The following is an 18,306-nucleotide window of genomic DNA, read 5'->3' as shown; positions in this document are numbered from 1 at the left end:
CGGGACCCGCCAGCGCAGCCTCCCTCCCCCCACCCCAGCTCGGGCCGGGGCCGGGGCCGGGCCCGGACTCGGAGCCGCCGGGAGCAGCGAGTCCGGCAGCCGTAGCCTAGAGCGTCTCTCGCTGGGAGGACCCGGGCGGGGAGGCGGTGCGGCCGCTAGGTGGCGCTGGGGACACGCGGCTCCGGCCCTCTGGAGGGGGGCGGGGCTCCGAAGGGGGCGGGACCTTTGAGCGAGCAGGGGGCGGAGCTTAGCTGTGGGGCGGGGACATAGGGCTCTCGGTGTGGGAGGGGGAGCTCTGGGACTGCGGGCGAGTGAGGGGATTTGGGGCTCCGGGGGGGCAAGGGAGGGGTTCTGGGGGGCAGAGAGGGAGGGAGAGCTGGCCCTGGGGGCAAAGGGAGGGAGGGAGGGAAGCTGGGGCTCTGGGGGGCAGAGGGAGGGAGGGGGAGCTGGCATTCAGGGGGGCAAGGGAGCGGCTCTGGGTGGCAGGGGAAGGGGAGCTGGGGTTCAGGGGGGCCAGGGAGGGGCTGTGGGGCAAGGGAGGGGGAGTTGGCCCTGGGGGCAGAAAGAGGAAGGGGGAGCTGGGAACCTGGGGGGCATGGAAGGAGGGGAGCTGGGGTATTTGGGGGGACAAGGAGGGGAGCTGAATTAAAAAATGTTGCCCCTAAAGAGAGAAAACAGCTGGAGGAAGGGGCCATGCAATGTACAAACCCCATCCCACCCACCCCACGCTGCACCCAGCTCATGCCACAGCAATGTACATACAGCTCACACGTAGGCTCCCCCAACACAGACAAAACCCCGTGTGCACTCCCACGCCGTATACACAAAACAACCTGTACTCCACGCACACTAACCCCACACCACCCACGCCCGTTTCAGACGGATCATCCCTTTCTTCTAGCAAACTATTACTATTACCAGCTAAAAACCTCCCTTTGTCCCCATGAATTTAGATGCAGTTAAAAGGTGTTTCCCTGTTTTTCCTCTCCATATATCTTGTTTATAGCTTTCAAATACCTACACACTCCAGTAGCCTCCAGTAATGTCGCAATATTAACATAAAAGAATAATTCATATTAATAATAGGTCATCCCCACACACCATGGTAAATGCCTAAACGGATGAGATAATATTAATGATATTTTTACAATATTCTTCACTTCCTGTAGTGTAGATTGCTGTCTGCTATTAAACAGCTATCAGAAGCGGCTATATGTCCATGGGTGTCTAGTGATCCCTAGATTGTGTATTGGAGGCTCCTGTGTGATGAAAGATGCTGTAGAAATGCAAGGTGATGTCATGTATTAAATCCTGATTCGGTAGGACTGTTCCCTGTAGTGGCAAAGTGCCCACACCTGGTCCATTACCCATGTATCTTGCATCACACCCTTCAGAGGCTATGGGATGGCCCAGTATTCAAACATGAGCTTTTTCCATTTTTTTGGTGGAACGATTGCACGTGGCCAGAGAGACGCACACAACAGATTTCCCAGGGCACTATGTCTCCTCCCCAGCCATTTATCTGCCAAGTACAATATTCCCTGGTTGAACTAAAGTAGCAGACGTAAACACGCCAGCCAACCGTTGCCCTGTACCTGCTCACAATTTCCCTATAACCTCTCAGAGTAGAATTACCATTGCATGCAGTCTGAATGCATGGGATACAAATAATAATCATAATTAATAATGCTAGTGACAATTAATTAAAGGTGGGCTTAACATGTTTTCCCTGACTTATGGACAGGGATAGTTTATGATTGTTCTAGCCAACCTACTCTATAACTTCAGAGTTAAATTCTCTTCTGAAGTCAACAGGTGTAACGGAGAAGCTTTTAATCCTGACCTCTGAGAGATCATGTGCGTTTATGTTTTAAACAGGTTTTGAACATGGCTCAGACAAAATATCCTTGTCCACACCAGTCAGGGGAACTAATGTGAGACTTCTGCTGGCAACGGCAGCGATGGAAGTCGCCCGTAGTTGGCATGCTTCTGATCCCGCAGTGAAATTCACCCCTGCAGAGGGGGCCGTCTGAAGGCATATGCGCTACATGTGTCTTCAGAATAGGGCATAATAAATCTGCAAATATGGTTCAAGCCATACTACAGGGATGGTAGGGGGCTGCCTTGTGAGAGGGAAAGTAGGGAGGTCTGTACATCTGACAAATTACTTAACTATTTCTGTTTTCTCTATGAGGCTGTAACAATGCTATAGACAGAAACTGCCTTTCATGTTTTGTACAGCGTTTACCACAACAGGGGGCCCGGCTGCACTTGGAGCCTTCAGGCTCTACTGGGGTACAAATAATAACAAACAGCACAGCGCAATGAAAGGGGTTGACTAAACGATTATATTTTCAGGGCTGTAACACAGGTCCCTTAAAGTGCTTAGAACACAGACTGGTTCTGTCTAGCGAGGCAGAATCTTCCGCGCTATGGTTGTGTTGTTATGTTGCCAAGAAGGCCAATGGCATTTTGGGATGTATACGTAGGGGCATTGCCAACAGATCGAGGGATGTGATCGTTCCCCTCTATTCAACATTGGTGAGGCCTCATCTGGAGTACTGTGTCCAGTTTGGGGCCCCACACTACAAGAAGGATGTGGAAAAATTGGAAAACGTCCAGCGGAGGGCAACAAAAATGATTAGGGGACTGGAACACATGAGGGAACTGGGATTGTTTAGTCTGCAGAAGAGAAGAGTAAGGGGGGGATTTGATAGCTGCTTTCAACGACCTGAAAGGGGGTTCCAAAGAGGATGGCTCTAGACTGTTCTCAGTGGTAGCAGATGACAGAACAAGGAGTAATGGTCTCAAGTTGCAGTGGGGGAGGTTTAGGTTGGATATTAGGAAAAACTTTTTCACTAGGAGGGTGGTGAAACACTGGAATGCGATACTTAGGGAGGTGGTGGAATCTCCTTCCTTAGATATTTTTAAGGTTAGGCTTGACAAAGCCCTGGCTGGGATGATTTAGTTGGGGATTGGTCCTGCTTTGAGCAGGGGGTTGGACTAGATGACCTCCTGAGGTCCCTTCCAACCCTGATCTTCTATGATTCTATGACTCTATGAATGTCTGCGCTTGGAGGTGGGATCTTAGGTGTGACTGAAATGCTCCCCTTTCTGGGGGAATAGACACAAGTGACAGTGAGTGAATGGACAAGGAGGACTTAGAGGAGGCAGCAATACTTCAGATTGTGCGGAAAATACACAGGAAAAGTAAAGAAAGGCCCAGCAGCTCAATGGAACAAAGTCCGGAACAGCGAGCAGTCAAGATAAAGCTGACACCAAACCCAAACATAGTAGATTAACTTTCACTGGGTACAAGTTGGTTGAATAGTTCCCTTTAGGACTCTGGTCGAGCTGAATGTGCCTGGATTGGAGCTCCTTTTAGAAAGCCGCCCTGGGTGAATTGAGAGGGGGTAGTATTCTTTGATACACACCTAGGGACTGGCACAGGTCCCTTCTTCTTGTTGTTTTTGACAGGTGGACAGCGCAGGAAATAAAATGCTGTAGAATAGGCATGAACAGATGTGATGATACATATAGGGCACACTGGGGAGGGCTCTTCCCACCTCTGCTACTGCCTGGCTGCATGGCCCAGGGCAAGTCACTTCACAGTCAGCAGCAGCATTTGAGTTATTTGTGTTGCCGTAGTTCTTAGAGGCCCCAGCCCTTCTGCTAGGTGCTGTAGAAATCAACACAAAGGCAATCTGTGCCCCAAAGACCTTACAATGTAAGTATGAGACAACAGGTAATGCAGCCAACAGAGGGGAACCCAAGGTATAAGTATCAGGGGGGAGCCGTGTTAGTCTGTATCCACAAAAACAACAAGGAGTCTGGTGGCACCTTAAAGACTAACAGATTTAAGGTATCAGTGAGACAATTATGATAAATGTGAAAAGAAAAGGAGTACTTGTGGCACCTTAGAGACTAACCAATTTATTTGAGCATGAGCTTTTGTGAGCTCATGCTCAAATAAATGTGATTAACCATAGTCAGGGCTCTCCATCTGCTTAACCACTGTTCATTTAATTATTTTAGGCATCATGGCAGAAGCGAGTTTTAAGGAAGGAGTCACTGATCCGTGCCTCAGTTTCCCCGTCTCTAAAAAGGGGATAATTATCTTGACCTTCTTTGCTGAGGCCTCAGAAGAGTTTGCGATCTGTGTAGCATAATAATCACCACAGAGAGGAAAAGCAACGCACCAGTGAAGCAGGGGGATCAGGCACCAGATGGAGGGAAGGAGAGAGGCAGAGGACAGAGAGGTGGTGAGCCGCAAAGCAGCGCCCAGATCTTTCCCCTGCAGGGTTAACAACAGTCTCCTCTCGCCTCCTCTGCTCGTTTCCCTCCCTGCCTGCTGCCATTGGCTGCCTCTGTAGGTTTAAGCTAAGAAGCCCCGTAATTAGGACCCCAGCTGACACAGGGCCAGGTTCCTGGGCAGGCAGATTTTGAAAAAAAGAAGAAAATCCCTGGTGGAGCCTGGGTGTTTTCCTTTCGCTTTGCTGCGCAACCTTCCCAGCCGTTCCCCCTCTGCCCGCGGCCCTTTGAAGCAGGTGGAGAAGGGGGTGACCAGCCATCCCAATGTTATGGGGCTGTCCCAATATTAGGGGCGTTGTCTTGTATAAAGCCACTATCCTCCCCTCCCTGGGAAAAAAAAGTGTCCCGATTTTTTCACCCTTGTTTTCTGGTCACCCCTCGCTGGGGCGCGACAGGAAAAGGGCAGGAATACAAACCTTTTTGCGTCTGGGCGAAGCAGATCTGGGCTCCGGCGCTGGAAGGAGGGGACCCCAGGAAGCGGCAGGTATGTGATCTCTTGGGGTGCTGTGATTCCCGGCAGGCAGGTCCTTTGGGGTGGCATGCTCCGTGGTGCTGGAACAATTTATATAGTGGGGGGGGGGGGTGAGAGCCACTGAACCAAACTGTAAACCCTGCATATGATGGAACCCGCTTCAAGCCAGGGGGTGCAGGAGCACCCCCCAGTTCTGGCACCTATGGGCATGCTGCGCCAAGCTCCGGGAGCTGGGCTGGCATATGGGGCAAAGAACAGAAGGCAATATCCTAGAGAGGGGGAGATCTCTACACTCCCTGCCTGGGAAGTTACTGCAGTGTGATGGCAGGAGAAGGGGGAAAGAATTGGGGAGGGGAGTTCCCCCTGTGAAAATCGTTTCAAGGTGTATAATAGAGGCACCCCCTCGCTCTTGGGGAAGCTGAGGGAATTCCCACAGAACAAGCCTCAGGAATCCTATATGGAAGAGGGGACTCCCCCTCACATAAAACAGGAACTGGGTGGCTCAGCTGCTTAGTTGGGGGAGACCGAACTTTTTCACTTCCAGCTTACCCGTCTGCCTGTTTCTGAGTGGGACAGGAAACACCACTGCGACTGGCACGAATTGTCCCCCCTTGCCAGCAGGCAGGCCGAGCGCTGAATGGGCAGGGGTGCACAAAACACCGCCCTCCCTGCTCCCCAAGAGGTGGTGAGACAACAGGGGCCAGATATTCAATAGAGCTCAGTGCCCATGATGGAGGCCAGGGCTGTGTATTTGCAAAAAGCCCAGCTCCTATGTAGGCGCTACTCGATTTTCAAAAGAGCCCAGCATGTTGGGCAAATCTGGCTGTAATTGTCACAGCCGGGAGAGGCCGTCATTGGGTGCTGAGTGCTTAAAATGGGCACCTAAATGAAGGGGGGAGCTAAGTGGGAAGGAAAATCTAGCCATGTGTGTGAGAGAGACAGCGCTGGGTGGGAAAAGGCCATTCAGTCTTGCAGGGATTTTGATATTCTGAACATTTGCTTTCATTTGGAATGAAAACAAAGAAATTTGAAATATTCCACCAAAGGGAAGGGAGCCCTGGCTCAGGTCTACCGGGTGGGTTGTCTTGGAGCCCCGGGGTCCTTCTTCCAATCCTGACCACCAAGTGGAATGCAGATCTCGAAAGATCCTGACCCCAAAGCAGTCCACCCCTGCATAGTCACAGCTAGGGTCCCTGAGGCAGGCTGCCGAGAAAGCAGGGATGTGCCAAAACTGAGTGGAAATCGTTCCACGTCCAAGGAACATTTTGATGAAACAGCAAATGTTGATTTTTTTTTTTATTTATTTTTTTTCCAAAAAAAGTTTCATTCAAATTTTTCTGACCAGCATCAGCCGACACCTGCTCACACGTTGCTATGGATTTGGGGCTGCCAGCCTGGATCCTTTCACCAGCACTCAACTCAGCAGATTGCTCAGCACAGCTACGAACAAACCTCTTGTTATAATGAATCACAGTCATCTCCCCTAGAGCTTTTAGCGTAGTAGGCAGGTGACAGTAGGTGGTGAAAATGGAGCATAGATCTATATATTCAAAAGTGGCCTAGGATTTTGGGTGCCCACCTTGAGACCCCGACGGCCTGATTCGCAGAGTGCTGAGTAGCTGCAACTCCTGCTGACATTGGGGGTGCTCAGCACTTCAGCAAATCAGACCCCAGGTGCCTCAAGTTGGGCACCCCAAAATGCATGGACATGTTTGAAAATGTGGGCTGTAGTGAGTTTGCAGTAGACAGTACGTAAGCCCCTTCATTTTCTGTTTAAACCAATTTTTACCAAAAAAATTCAGGGTTTTACAAAAAGTATTATTCACGTTTTGCTGATTTTCGCTCTATTTTTGTATCATTCAAATATTATAAAAAATAACTTGTTTTATTAGGACAATACCGTACATGGCATGAAATATATGTGTTATGATAATACGTTAGTCCAGGGATTCTCAAACTGGGGGTCGGGACCCCTCGGGGGGGGGTTGCAAGATTATTACATGGGGGGGGGGGTTGCAAACTGTCAGTCTCCACCCCAAACCCTGCTTTTCCTCCAGCATTTATAATGGTGTTAAATATATAAAAATGTGTTTTTAACTTATAAGGGGGTGGGTCGCACTCAGAGGCTTGCTATGTGAAAGGGGTCACCAGTACAAAAGTTTGAGAACCACTGCATTAGTCTGTGTGTACATGCAAAGCTGCCTGTTGAAGTAAGGTTATGCATTAGTCTAGAAGATACACACAGCAAACAAACAGGCACGCACGCAAACTCTGAAGTGCGTGTGCATCTGAACGTACTGACGAATCTCACGCCCACCACGTACACATTTGAAGCTGTTCGCAGATAACGGTTTCAAGAGCTGCCACGCACTAAAATGAGAAGAAAACGAAAATCTGTCTCCGAATACATTTCAGAACACAAGGAAGTATTCGAAAGTTTTTAAAAAACAGGAGAAAAGGATGAAGTTGAGAGTATGCGTTGCAAATGGTGTGGCCCAATTATTAAACGTAAATATTTATAGGCTACTAGTTCTAAGTGTACAACGGTAAACTGTTTATTCAAATGAAAAGTTTTATTTGGGGATTAGAGAGCTATTGTTTTCTTAAACTCAGAGGTGGCGTTGTGTTTTGAGTTCTGTTTTCATTCTGCAGCAAACCACGCTGATGAATGGAATTCAAAACACGAATCTACTGAATACTTTTCCCCCCGTCTTTCTGTCCACCAAAATAAACCCCAATATTTACCCAGAAAAAATTATTAATAGTTTTTTGCACTGATTTTCACCTGTTTTTGTTCTTGTGCTTGTGATAATAAACATTGATACATTCCCCGGAAAAATTAAATAACAAAAACTGAAATGGAAGGGCCCTTAGATTATGGTGTGCACAGAAAGAGAGTGATGAAAGATGAAGGTAAATCCTTATTGTTTTAGTCTTAAACTGCATTTGGACCCAAGGAAGGAGTAGGTTACACTGAGCATGAGTTGAAAGTTAACGTACCGGTCTTGGCATAAGAGAGATGGAAGGTAGCATGCGTGGCCCGTGGGGAGCTAATGTAGGAAAGCAAGATACTATTTCACATTCATGTAGTGCCTTTCATCTGAGGATCTCAAAGTGCTTCACAAAGGTTCATGTCACTACTGTTGTGCCCATTTTACAGCTAGGGAAACAAACTCCAAAGGGGGAAGTGACATTCCCAGGGTCACACAGCAGGTCAGAGCCAGGAACAGACCTTAGGAGGCCGGCCTCCCCATTTTGGGTTCCAAGCCTTATGGGCAAATTCAGGCCTGGTGTAAGCAGGAGAAACTCGATGGTGGAGCTGTACCTCCTCACTGCAGTTCTGATTTGGGGACGTAGCTGTTGAAAAGCCCCAGCGAGGCGTGTGTGTGGAGACAACAAGGTACTCTCCCAAGGGATCCCATGAGCTGCCCAGCACCTCAAGTTCATAGCTAGTCTAGTCTCCCCCAGATATTTGTCACTTCTGTGCAAAGGAATAAGCCTGCCAGCAAAGAGAACAACCTTGCACCAGAGGGGCGAGCCGGACAAGGTCATTAAATCCTCTTTCACATGGAAGAGCGAGCGAGCGCCAAAGCCAGTGATTAATGGGGCTGCCTTCAAAGCCGGGTAGGGGACAGGACGGGAGAGAGACAAGGACATGGGGAAGGAAGGACTGAGCCAACAAATTGAGGAGGGGGAAGGAGCTGAAGAGAAACAAAGGAGATGAACCTGTGGGAGCTGCCTGGTTCCGCCTAGGGAGGTGCTAGCTATTGTTATTCCCTGCTAATTGTGGGGAATTGTCCAGATGGCCAAACTGATTAGTCACATAAAACCCAAACACAGGGTAGGACTCCAGGGGCTGGATTAATCTCTAGCCTAACCCTCCCTGACGGCCTTACTCCAGTCAGGGATACCACCCTGTTATTTGTCGCTAAGCAACATTTACTGCTCTGATGGAAGGTCCCATGCTGCCAGCCCTGAAGTCTGACGTCTGTACAGTGTCAATGCCAGCTCCTCTTATGTTACCTTCACCCCTAAACTGGAGGAAGAGAAGACCTCAGCCTCCAGTCCATCCTTGGCCTCTCTGCTGAGACTGCCAGGAGGATACAACTGTGATGGAAGGCCCAGTCCCTTGGAAACTGGCATGAAATCACCAGTTGGAATTTCAGTATGATGGCAGCCCGCACCCCAGACTACTGTACCCCCAAAAAGCGGCCACTGGCCACCCAACCACCACCAAAAAAGACCCTAGTACCACTGGTGGGCTTGGAGTCCATCCTGCTTCCCAGAGCGCTTGAGGGAGTCCCCCTACCCTATTCTCCCCATACATTGTATGGGGAGCTTGGGCACCGCGGGCTGGGACCACTAGGCAGCATGGCCCTGAGGGGCCGGGCTAGGTGTTGCAATACTGAGCAGAAAATCTGGGCCAAAGTGGTTTGCCCAAGGCCATGTAGCAGGTCAGTGGCAGAGCCAGGAATAGTGTCCAGATCTCAATCCCTGTCCAGTGAAAGGCTTCTGTCCTCTGAGGCTCATGCAACGGAGATGGAGTTCTGAAGTGCAAAGCTCTCCCTTGCTGGCATTGCAACACCAGTGCCATCACATAGTGATGCCAGCCCAGCCAGCCAGGCGTGCCATTTGGTCGACAAAATGCAGAGATTGGTCAGGCAAGTTTGTGTCTGTTCCCCCCCCCTTTTTCCCCACCCGTAATTGTGGTCTCTCTGGAGGAACCACAGATCTCCCTTCCCTCCTCCAAGTTTGCACAGAATTCTAGAGCCTGCCACTTGCTGCTGCCTTCCTGGGAGCAGGGTGCTGGGAAGAAGGCAATCAGTCCTTTTTGTTTTTTCCTCCTGGTCATCGGCCAATCTGCTAAGTTAATTATTGACCCAGGCACCCAACAGAGAAACCTGAGCTCCCTGTGCTAATTACCTTGGAGGAGCGGTCTCAGGCCCTGAGAGGCATGTGGATGAGACTCAGAAAAAGAGCCATTCCCTCATTAAAACCAAGAATTCCGAAAAGCTGCACCAGCGGCTGGATTTAAAAGCCCCAGTGCACCCCTTGAGCTCTCCGTCCAAAGCTCGCTCTCCTAGGCACAGCTGGAGCACTCCGAATTCCAGGCTCTTCTGAAATGGGGGAGAGATCTACTTCACATGCCTTCTGTACGGCTGATCCTACTCGTGGATGATATTTCTGTGCCTGAGAAAGGTGCAGGTTATCCTGGGATGTGGGCGACAGGGTAGGGGAGTATCTTGCAGACACAAACATTGAAGTGCGGTGTACGTTGGAGTAGCATCTGTATTGCGGAAGGGCGTGTGTTGCAGTGGGATAGTGTAGCAGAGGGGCAGGCTGAAATGGCATTGCAGATGGGTACACACTGGTCATCGGGCAGATGCAAAAGGGACGTTGCAGAAGGGGATAGAGAACAAGATAAGAACAGCCATGCTGGGTCATACCAATGGCCCATCTAGCCCAGTATCCTGTCGTCCGACAGTGGCCAATGCCAGGTGCCCAGAGGGAATGAACAGAACAGGCCATCATCAAGGGATCCATCCCGTGTTGTCCACTCCCAGCCTCTAGCAGTCAGAGGTTAGGGACACCCAGAGCATGGGATTGCATCCCTGGTCACCTTGGCTAATAGCCACTGATGGACCTATCCTCCATGAACTTAGCTGATTATTTTTTGAACCCCGTTAGCGTTCCGGCCTTCACAACATTCCCTGGCAACGAGTTCCAGAGGTTGTTGGATAGCTTGTTGGAAACAGCCTGGGAGCACAGAGAAGTGTGCATGCTGGAGAGGGGTACGCGTTGGGAGTATAGATGGGTCTGCCCACTGCAGAGGGGTGCACATGGGGAACGGGCTGGGATCATGGCGTGCTGCACAGGTACATATCTCAGGCCATGCAACTCAAGTACGGTTCACTGGAGTTGGGAGCTGCGTGTGCTGGCTTTGAAAGTTACAGTGTGACTCCCGTCTATTAGCCAAGTCAAGGGAGTTAAGATGGACCCTTTGCTGGGCGCTGACACCAGGCATAAGTTACAGCAGCTTAGACTCCCTCTCTGACTTGGGCCTCATGAATGAACTGATTTTGGGGGGGGGGATCCAGGAAGTGCTAAAGGATCCCCCCGTCCCCCAGCCTAAGAGGGGGGTCCACAGGACCTGGAAATGAATTAATTACGGGGACAACTAATGAACAACAGGGACAGGAGTGCGGTCAAAGGGTCAAACGAAGGGAACCAGACAGGGACACCGAGCAGAGAACCCCGGACAGCGCCCACTGCTTCTCAAAGCCGTCAAGAGAGTCAGTGGACACCGCCCAGAGGAACTCTGCCCGGAGACGTGAATGGACGGAGGATCGGAAATAGGCCCCACAGTCACAGGAGACTCCATCGGCCAACCTCCTCACCCTGGTTTTATAGATGGCCACTTTAGCCAGGGCCAGGAGGAGGTTGACCAGGAGGTCCCATGACTTAGGGGGCCACGGATAGGGAGTGCATAGATGAGAAGGTGAGGGGAAAAGTGCAACCAAAATCGTAACAAAATATTTGTGAGGAGCCGGAATAGGGGCTGCAGCCTGGTGCACTCCAGGTAGACATGCGCCAGGGTTTCCCTCACGCCGCAAAAGGGGCAGGCGTCTGGGATAGGGGTGAACCGTGCCAAGTACACGCCGTGCTCACGGCCACTGAAGGAGCCGCCAACTGATATCCCCGGCGGGCCTCGGGACCGGGGTGGAATATAGGCCGGCCCACTGGGGCTCCTCACCCTCTACAGGTGGCAGGAGGTCCTGCCACTTTGTGTCAGGGCGGGATGCAAGGGTGACGATGTGATGCCGGTGAGATTTCTCACAGCAGCTCACTTTGTCTGTCCAGCTCTGGACTCTCTCCCAGTGGGGTGACTGGCTGGATGCAGCGTAGATCAAGAAATGCCTTACAACCCCCACATGCTGCAATCTGTGTCATATGGCTCGTAAATTCCTCAGCTCCTTCCCCTGGGCAGTGCTGCTGATCAGTCATGGCCCTGCAAACGCACCACCTCTGCTCTTCCTCAGCCCCAGGCTCTCTGGTTTCTCTCTGCTCAGCGCTAGGACAGGAAACCCAGCCGCGGAGCGTCGGCCTCTGGGAAGGCATCCAAGGAACCGCAGGAGCTGAACGAGCGAGCCATCACATTGACATCTTGGCTTTGTTTTGGAAACCGAAGCGCGGAAGGAAGCCAGCGGTGAAAGAGAGACGCAGGGGGGATGGGGCTGGTTTCCACAGTGTAACCATTAGCTAGGAGGGGTGCCCGGTGTCTGCTGGGTTAGGTGGCTGCTTGGGCTGGAGGGAAGGATGATTAATAACAGGCCCGTGGGGGGCTCACAGGGAAAAATAATCATTTTCCACTGAACTGGAATAGACAGATTAAAGCTGCTTCCTGCTGCTGCACTGAGTGACAGGATGCGAAATCATGGGATAACTATGGGAACATAGGGCTCTTACCAGCTGGGGAACTCTCCCCTACCTGGCCTGTGTGCACCTCAGAGTCCATTCCAGCTGGGTACAGAAATCCAGTTCTGGTTCCCTCCCACCTCAGGGGCCTCTCCCAGGGTCTGTCACGGCTCCCTTTTAATTCCTTCCAGCCATGGCTCAGCACAGAATCCAACCCTCCTCCCCCGGCTTTTCAAAGCAACATGCACCCTTTCCACAGTCATTACTTGAGCCAGAGAGCTCCTGTTATCTCCAGCTAACTTTCCAAGGTCTCTCTGAATAATCCTTCCTTCAGCTGAAAAATTCCCTTGCCTTTCACTGAAGGCTCGAGACACGGGAGGTTCGGTGTACCCCTGCATTGCTTTGCCTGCTACTGAAATGCAGCTACCTCTGGGGTGGAATTGCTCAATCCCCCCCCCTGCAGTAAAGACGGAAGGTCCTCTGCTTTCTTTTGATGCCATATGTATATACAGTAGGCTCCATATCAGTCCTGTAAGGCGGTAAACATACGTCACTAAGCACTCATGATACAGGTTCTCCATAGGCTCTCAAGTGTTCTGTATGGGTAAAGGCACCAGACCAATTCTGCAATGCTACCAAGCACCATATAGGTTCTGTATGGGGAAAGAATCCAGGCACTGTATAGGTAGCTATCCCATATAGACACCACAAGAGTTCTGGTTCCGTATAGGTTTTGTATGACCAGCTGGACCTGGCCTGGACAGAGGTACCATAACAAGACTTCAGGTCCCATCTGAAAGCCCTCCAAGCAGCACCAGTCTGCCTGGACGTCCTGCCTGCCCCATTAACAGCCCTGTCCCATCTCACTTTAGCTTTGTTTCAGTTCTTGCTTCCTGCTGATGTCCCTGCCGAGCCCTACATGGCCCCAGAGAGACACACCTCCCTGCAGTGGGACACTCGCCGGCCTCGCACCCACCTCCTCTTCGGACAGTGACTCCGGCTGCGCCCTGGAAGAGTACCTGGAGCCCGCAGCAGACGCTGCCCCAGCAGAGGTAGGCAGGAGTCCTCCTCTGGCTCAGCAGCCCCTGCTGCTTTTCCTCCGCTCAGTGTCCTGTGAGATGGTATCGGTGGGCTGAGATTTTCCCCTAGGATCTGAGCCTGGGCTACTGCACGTGCCAAACAGGCCACCTTCGCTGCGCCTCCCTCAATGAAGCATGCCTCTTCGCTGTTGCGCCCACCTCCGGTCCCCATTGGGTCGCTGTTAGTGTGTCTGGGAGCCACCATGTCACTTACCCCCAGTCAGCTCTGCCACTGCTGGGCCCCCCACCCACTCATTCCACTCCCGTGCAAGCCCTACAGTGGCTCACGCCCAGTGGCAGCCAAGAGGGGAGAGGGCTGCAACGGGTCCCGCTTAAACCTCCCATTCCATCACAGGGTCGCTCGATTGGCTTCCCGGGATCCCCGCAGCGCCGAGGACAGAGCAGGGCTAGTGCTGTGTTAGCGGGCTGCAGCCTCGCTGGGCTTCTTTAGGGGCTTGTGTCAGTGGGCGCCTGCAAATACAAGGGAGGGGAATAGTGCTGATGGGGACTGTGCCGACTGCTCTCCGACGGCCCTGCCAACGTGTTTATTTCAGGCCCGGGTTTCTCCGGCAAGCAGGCTGCTAACATGAAAGAAACAAAACTTCCAGGCACATCCTGAGACAATCCAACTCCCTTTATTTGGGACCTAGCTCAGGTCCATAGCACGCCCAGATCTGCATTCTCCTTTTGCCTGTGAGAGATTAACCCAGCAATGGAACTTAATAGCCGTGTTGACACTTAAAACAGGCCAAAGAATGAACCTGGGATTTGCTTAGGAGCAAGAGTCCCATGCTGCTTTGCAGTTAAGCTCATTTTAAGCAGGGCTTTTACTAAGCAATAACTTTAGACCAGTGGCTCTCAACCTGTCCAGATTACTGTACCCTTTTCAGGAGTCTGATTTGTCTTGCGTACCCCCAAGTTTCACCTCATTTAAAAACTACTTGCTTACAAAACCAGACATAAACATACAAAGGTGTCTAAATACACTCGTACTGAACCATTGCTGACACTCTCATTTTTACCATATAATTCTAACATAAATCAATGGGAATGTAAATATTGGACTGACATTTCAGGGTATAGTACATAGACCAGCATAAACAAATCACTGTCTGAACTTTTAGTTTGTATTGATTTTGCTAGTGCTTTTTTATGTAGCCTGTTGTAAAACTAGGCAAATATCTAGATGAGTTGATGTCCCCCCTGGAAGACCTGTGCCTACCCCGGGTTAAGAACCATTGTTTTAGAAAATGGCTGCAGCCGATAGTGTAGTGACAGTAACCACAAAATGTCTTCAGGTGGTATAACACGACATTATTACCAAAAAAAGAACAAACAATCTCTAATCAGATCTTGTTGAGGCAGCTGGAAAGGTATAAGGGGACAGGGAACTTAGAAAAGAACCTAAGGAGATGTATACACCAAAAGAGGGAAATAGATATGGATTGGAATGATAAACAATAAGGGGTAAGGGAATAATTAGCCTAAGAAATCACAGGGGAAGTAAGACCATCTGCAGAGTGGACGCAGGTTGTCAGCAACCGTCTGCCTCTCTGGGTTTGTGCTGTTTTTACTAACTGTTAAATCAATGTATCCACTCAAAGCTGATCTATTCGAGGCTTGTTGTTATTGAGCTAATCCGGACTCGAGAGAGCTCCTCTCACTAAACGGATCATCACCGTTAACATTTGCATCAATTATTGGCGATCGATTATTGACCAATTATTAATCCTTGATTTGTCATTATTAACACCCTGGAAATCTTTTCACGTCTCTCCTGTGTGAATTCCCCAGGTATCTTCGTGCTTCGACTCTCCCTCAGCGGACACGGTGCCTGCTGCCATCAGGAGCCAGCTCCGCATCAAATCTCTCCTTCGGCAGCTGCCCCCGCAGGACTGCAATGTAAGATGGGCAGTGCCTTTCCCATGGGGATTCTGTATGCTGGCTATGGTTCATCCATCCATCACTCCACAGCATGAGCCAAGCTCACTCTTCCCCACCCCACAGGCTTTGCCACCCTCTGCTACTCCAGCCTTAGCTCCCTCTCCCATATCATCCTGTGCACCTCAATCCTGTCCTGGAGGAACCAGTCCTCCCACTCCAAAGACAGCTTTGATGCTTCTCAATCCTGCTTTGCAGCCCCTCTCCCCCGCCCCCGCCCCCCCCCCCCCCAGTATTCCAGTTCTGGGATCCCCCATGTTCTGCTCTGCCAATGCCTCTTATCCCTGGCCTGCTGCTGCCCCTGCTATTCGCAGTCCTGGCTCCCCCTGGGGCAGGGATAGCTCAGTGGTTTGAGCATTGGCCTGCTAAACCTAGGGTTGTGAGTTCAATCCTTGAGGGGGCCATTTAGGGATCTGGGGCAAAAATTGGGGATTGGTCCTGCTTTGAGCTAGACGTTAGACTAGATGACCTCCTGAGGTCCCTTCCAACCCTGATATTCTGTGATTTTCTTGAGTAGAAGCCAGTGATGCCAAATTCTGCACTGGCTCTGCAATGTAGACACGTGCCCGTGGCGGCCAAAGGTGTGACCACTCCAACCAGTGCTGGTTCGAGGGGCAGGGGAGCAGGGCCTCATGCTGCTCCATTCGGCTTAGTTCCTCCACTCCTGATTGGCCAGCCGGCCTTTTAGGTTTTTTAAAATTATTGTTTTTTGCTCGGCCACCTGGGCTCCCAACTCCATCCAAACTCCTGGCACTTGTGCCTATGCTCCAATGTGATGCCCATCACCACAGCATCCAAGCACTTCTTCCACATTTGAGCACTGGGTTGCAGGGGTGAAACACCCAATGTTCCTGCTGCTGTGATGCTATCTTCTGGTTCCTTTCCAGGACAGGTACTGCCCCGGCCTTGGGGGGGAGGACAGGAGGCGACTGCAAGCATTCAGCGCCCGTCGCAGGCAGGAGTCACTGGGGCAGGGATTTGCATGCCTTGTGCCCTCTGCCTGCCTTTGTGAAAAGGTAAGACGTTGCCATGCCCATTCCAACCTCCTTTGTTTCCAAGACATGCCAGGCTGTAGCCTGGGGCCCATCAGCACCTGCAGCTATGCCCCTTTCACTGGCCAGCTCACAGGTCCCGGGACAATTCTCGGGGCTGATGATATCCATTTGCCTTGCAGTGCGGCAGGAGGTTGAACACAGGGGACCTGGGGGTTTTTGCATCCAGGCTGGGAGACCGGTCCTGCTGGCATCCCTCCTGCTTTGTCTGCCACTCCTGCCACCAGCCTCTGGTTGACCTGATCTACTTCCACCAGGAGGGGAAGATCTACTGCGGCCGACACCACGCGGAGTTCTTCCGGCCACGCTGCGCCGCATGCGATCAGGTAGGCACACAAGTGACTGCGCAGGCACCGGGGGCCGTGTCCCACTTTGAAGTCACCGGAACTGCTATGCCACGCTAGGCCTCGGCTCCGTTTAGTCCGGTATCCCCGCCATACTGCACCAGCCCATTGGTCCCTCTACTCCTGCGTCCTGGCTCCAGCCAATGATGCTCAGAGGAAGCTGAAGATGCCCAGTTGTACAATGCTGTCCATGGGGTGTACAGAGGCAGCGGGGGGTTCCTTCCTGACCCCGGCAACAACCCATTTATGCCCTGAAGCATGAAGTTTGATCATCCCCATCTTAGCATCAGAAATAAGCTCAAATCCCCCAAAATTTGCAGGAGGAGGGGTTCCAACCCAGATCCAAATGCTACCAGCTTGGGGGCTCCGTCTCCACCTTTGGCATCCGGCTGAGGTCTCCTTTGTGCCTTCTCTCGCCAGCTGATCTTCACAGACAAGTGCACGGAGGCCGAGGGCAGGCGCTGGCACCCGGGGCACTTCTGCTGCCTGGAGTGCGACCTGCCTCTTGGGGGGCAGAGGTACGTCATGAACAGCGGCAGACCCTGCTGCTGCAGCTGCTTCGAGAGCCTCTACGCAGAGCTCTGCCAGGCCTGCGGCGAGCTCATCGGTAGGTAGCAGGCAAACCGGGCACGGCTCTGAGCTGGCCAATCGCACCAGGCGTCGGAGGGGGTACAGAGTAGGCTGAAGGGTTCTGCGGGGGGCTTGGAGCAGCCAGCGTTCCCGGGCGGAGGGATTAGAATGAATGGGAGGCAGTGGGCATGGGGTGGCCCAGCTGAGACCTCCCTGGGAGAGGATGGGCACCACCTTGAGGAAGAGCCTCCTACCCTTGTAACGGCTCTGTGTGGGCTGTCGCTCGTTGTGCTGTCCCTCAGGTGTCGACAGCGAGCAGGCCACTCACCAAGGCCGGCACTGGCACGCCCGGGCCTCTTGCTTCTGCTGCACCCTCTGCCAGAAACCGCTGCGAGGGCAGCCGGTCACGTCCCACCACAACCTCCTCTACTGCTCCGAGGCCTGCAGCTTGGAGAAGGCGACAGGGGCCTCCACAGCCTCGGACTCGTCCGACTCCGCCTTTGTCTCGGCTCCGTCTCCCGACTCGACGCCCGCCTCCCGGGCCAGCAGTGAGGGCGGCAGGAGCGCCCCGGGGCCAGGGAGCGCCCCTCCGGCTCCAGCAATGGGTGGCGATTCCTGTCAACGGAGGGCAGAGGCAGAGGGTACAGTCACGCGTGAGCCGCTTTCGAAAGCGGGGGGGGCGGAAATTGGGGGCAAGGAGAACGTTGATCCCGAACGGCCAGGACAGGGAATTTTCCCTTAGCAGCTAGAGGCCAGGGCATGTCCTCCTGCCAGCACGTAGTGTCCAGGCTGGCTGGAGCGTAGGACCATTCTGCTCTTGCCCACACCAGTGAAGTCCCTGGGAGGCTGCATGGTCTGCAGGATCAGAATCAGGCCCATAGGCTCTACCAGGGCAGATCAGCCGGTCGGGCCTCGGGAACATCTCCAGCGGTGGCCAGCAGCTGATACCACAGCGTAAGACGTAGGGTGGGGACAATCCTGCCCTGATTTATGCAGCCCCGTCGGCTTCCATGTACATGTCAAGGCAGAACTCCGCTTGGGCTCCAGCATTGAGCGGCAGTTGTCATCAAGCGGGGATGGGGGGCATGGTGGTGAGGGGCACATTTGGATCCTTTTCTTTC

General features: G+C 52.3%; 1 protein-coding gene across 2 annotated transcripts in view; it reads left to right on the top strand.

Moving 5' to 3' along the window:
* The first annotated feature begins 4,419 nt into the window (after nt 1–4,419).
* PRICKLE4 (prickle planar cell polarity protein 4) overlaps nt 4,420–18,306 on the top strand; it is an 18,859-nt gene continuing 4,972 nt past the window's right edge. Inside the window, exons 1-7 of one of the 2 annotated variants that reach the window (XM_074936030.1) lie at nt 4,420–4,795; nt 13,083–13,251; nt 15,073–15,180; nt 16,107–16,235; nt 16,394–16,597; nt 17,036–17,222; nt 17,488–17,826. In XM_074936030.1, coding sequence (XP_074792131.1) covers nt 13,099–13,251; nt 15,073–15,180; nt 16,107–16,235; nt 16,394–16,597; nt 17,036–17,222; nt 17,488–17,826 — 1,120 coding nt within the window. In that variant the 5' untranslated portion in view covers nt 4,420–4,795; nt 13,083–13,098. Of the gene's footprint in view, nt 4,796–13,071; nt 13,252–15,072; nt 15,181–16,106; nt 16,236–16,393; nt 16,598–17,035; nt 17,223–17,487; nt 17,827–18,306 lie in introns of both variants that reach the window. The other variant, XM_074936029.1, reaches the window with a different exon arrangement.

Source organism: Natator depressus, chromosome 21, assembly GCF_965152275.1.
Source record: "Natator depressus isolate rNatDep1 chromosome 21, rNatDep2.hap1, whole genome shotgun sequence".
Classification (NCBI taxonomy): domain Eukaryota; kingdom Metazoa; phylum Chordata; order Testudines; family Cheloniidae; genus Natator; species Natator depressus.
Note: the sequence above shows the minus strand (reverse complement) of the source record. Positions and strands in the feature narration are given on the sequence as shown.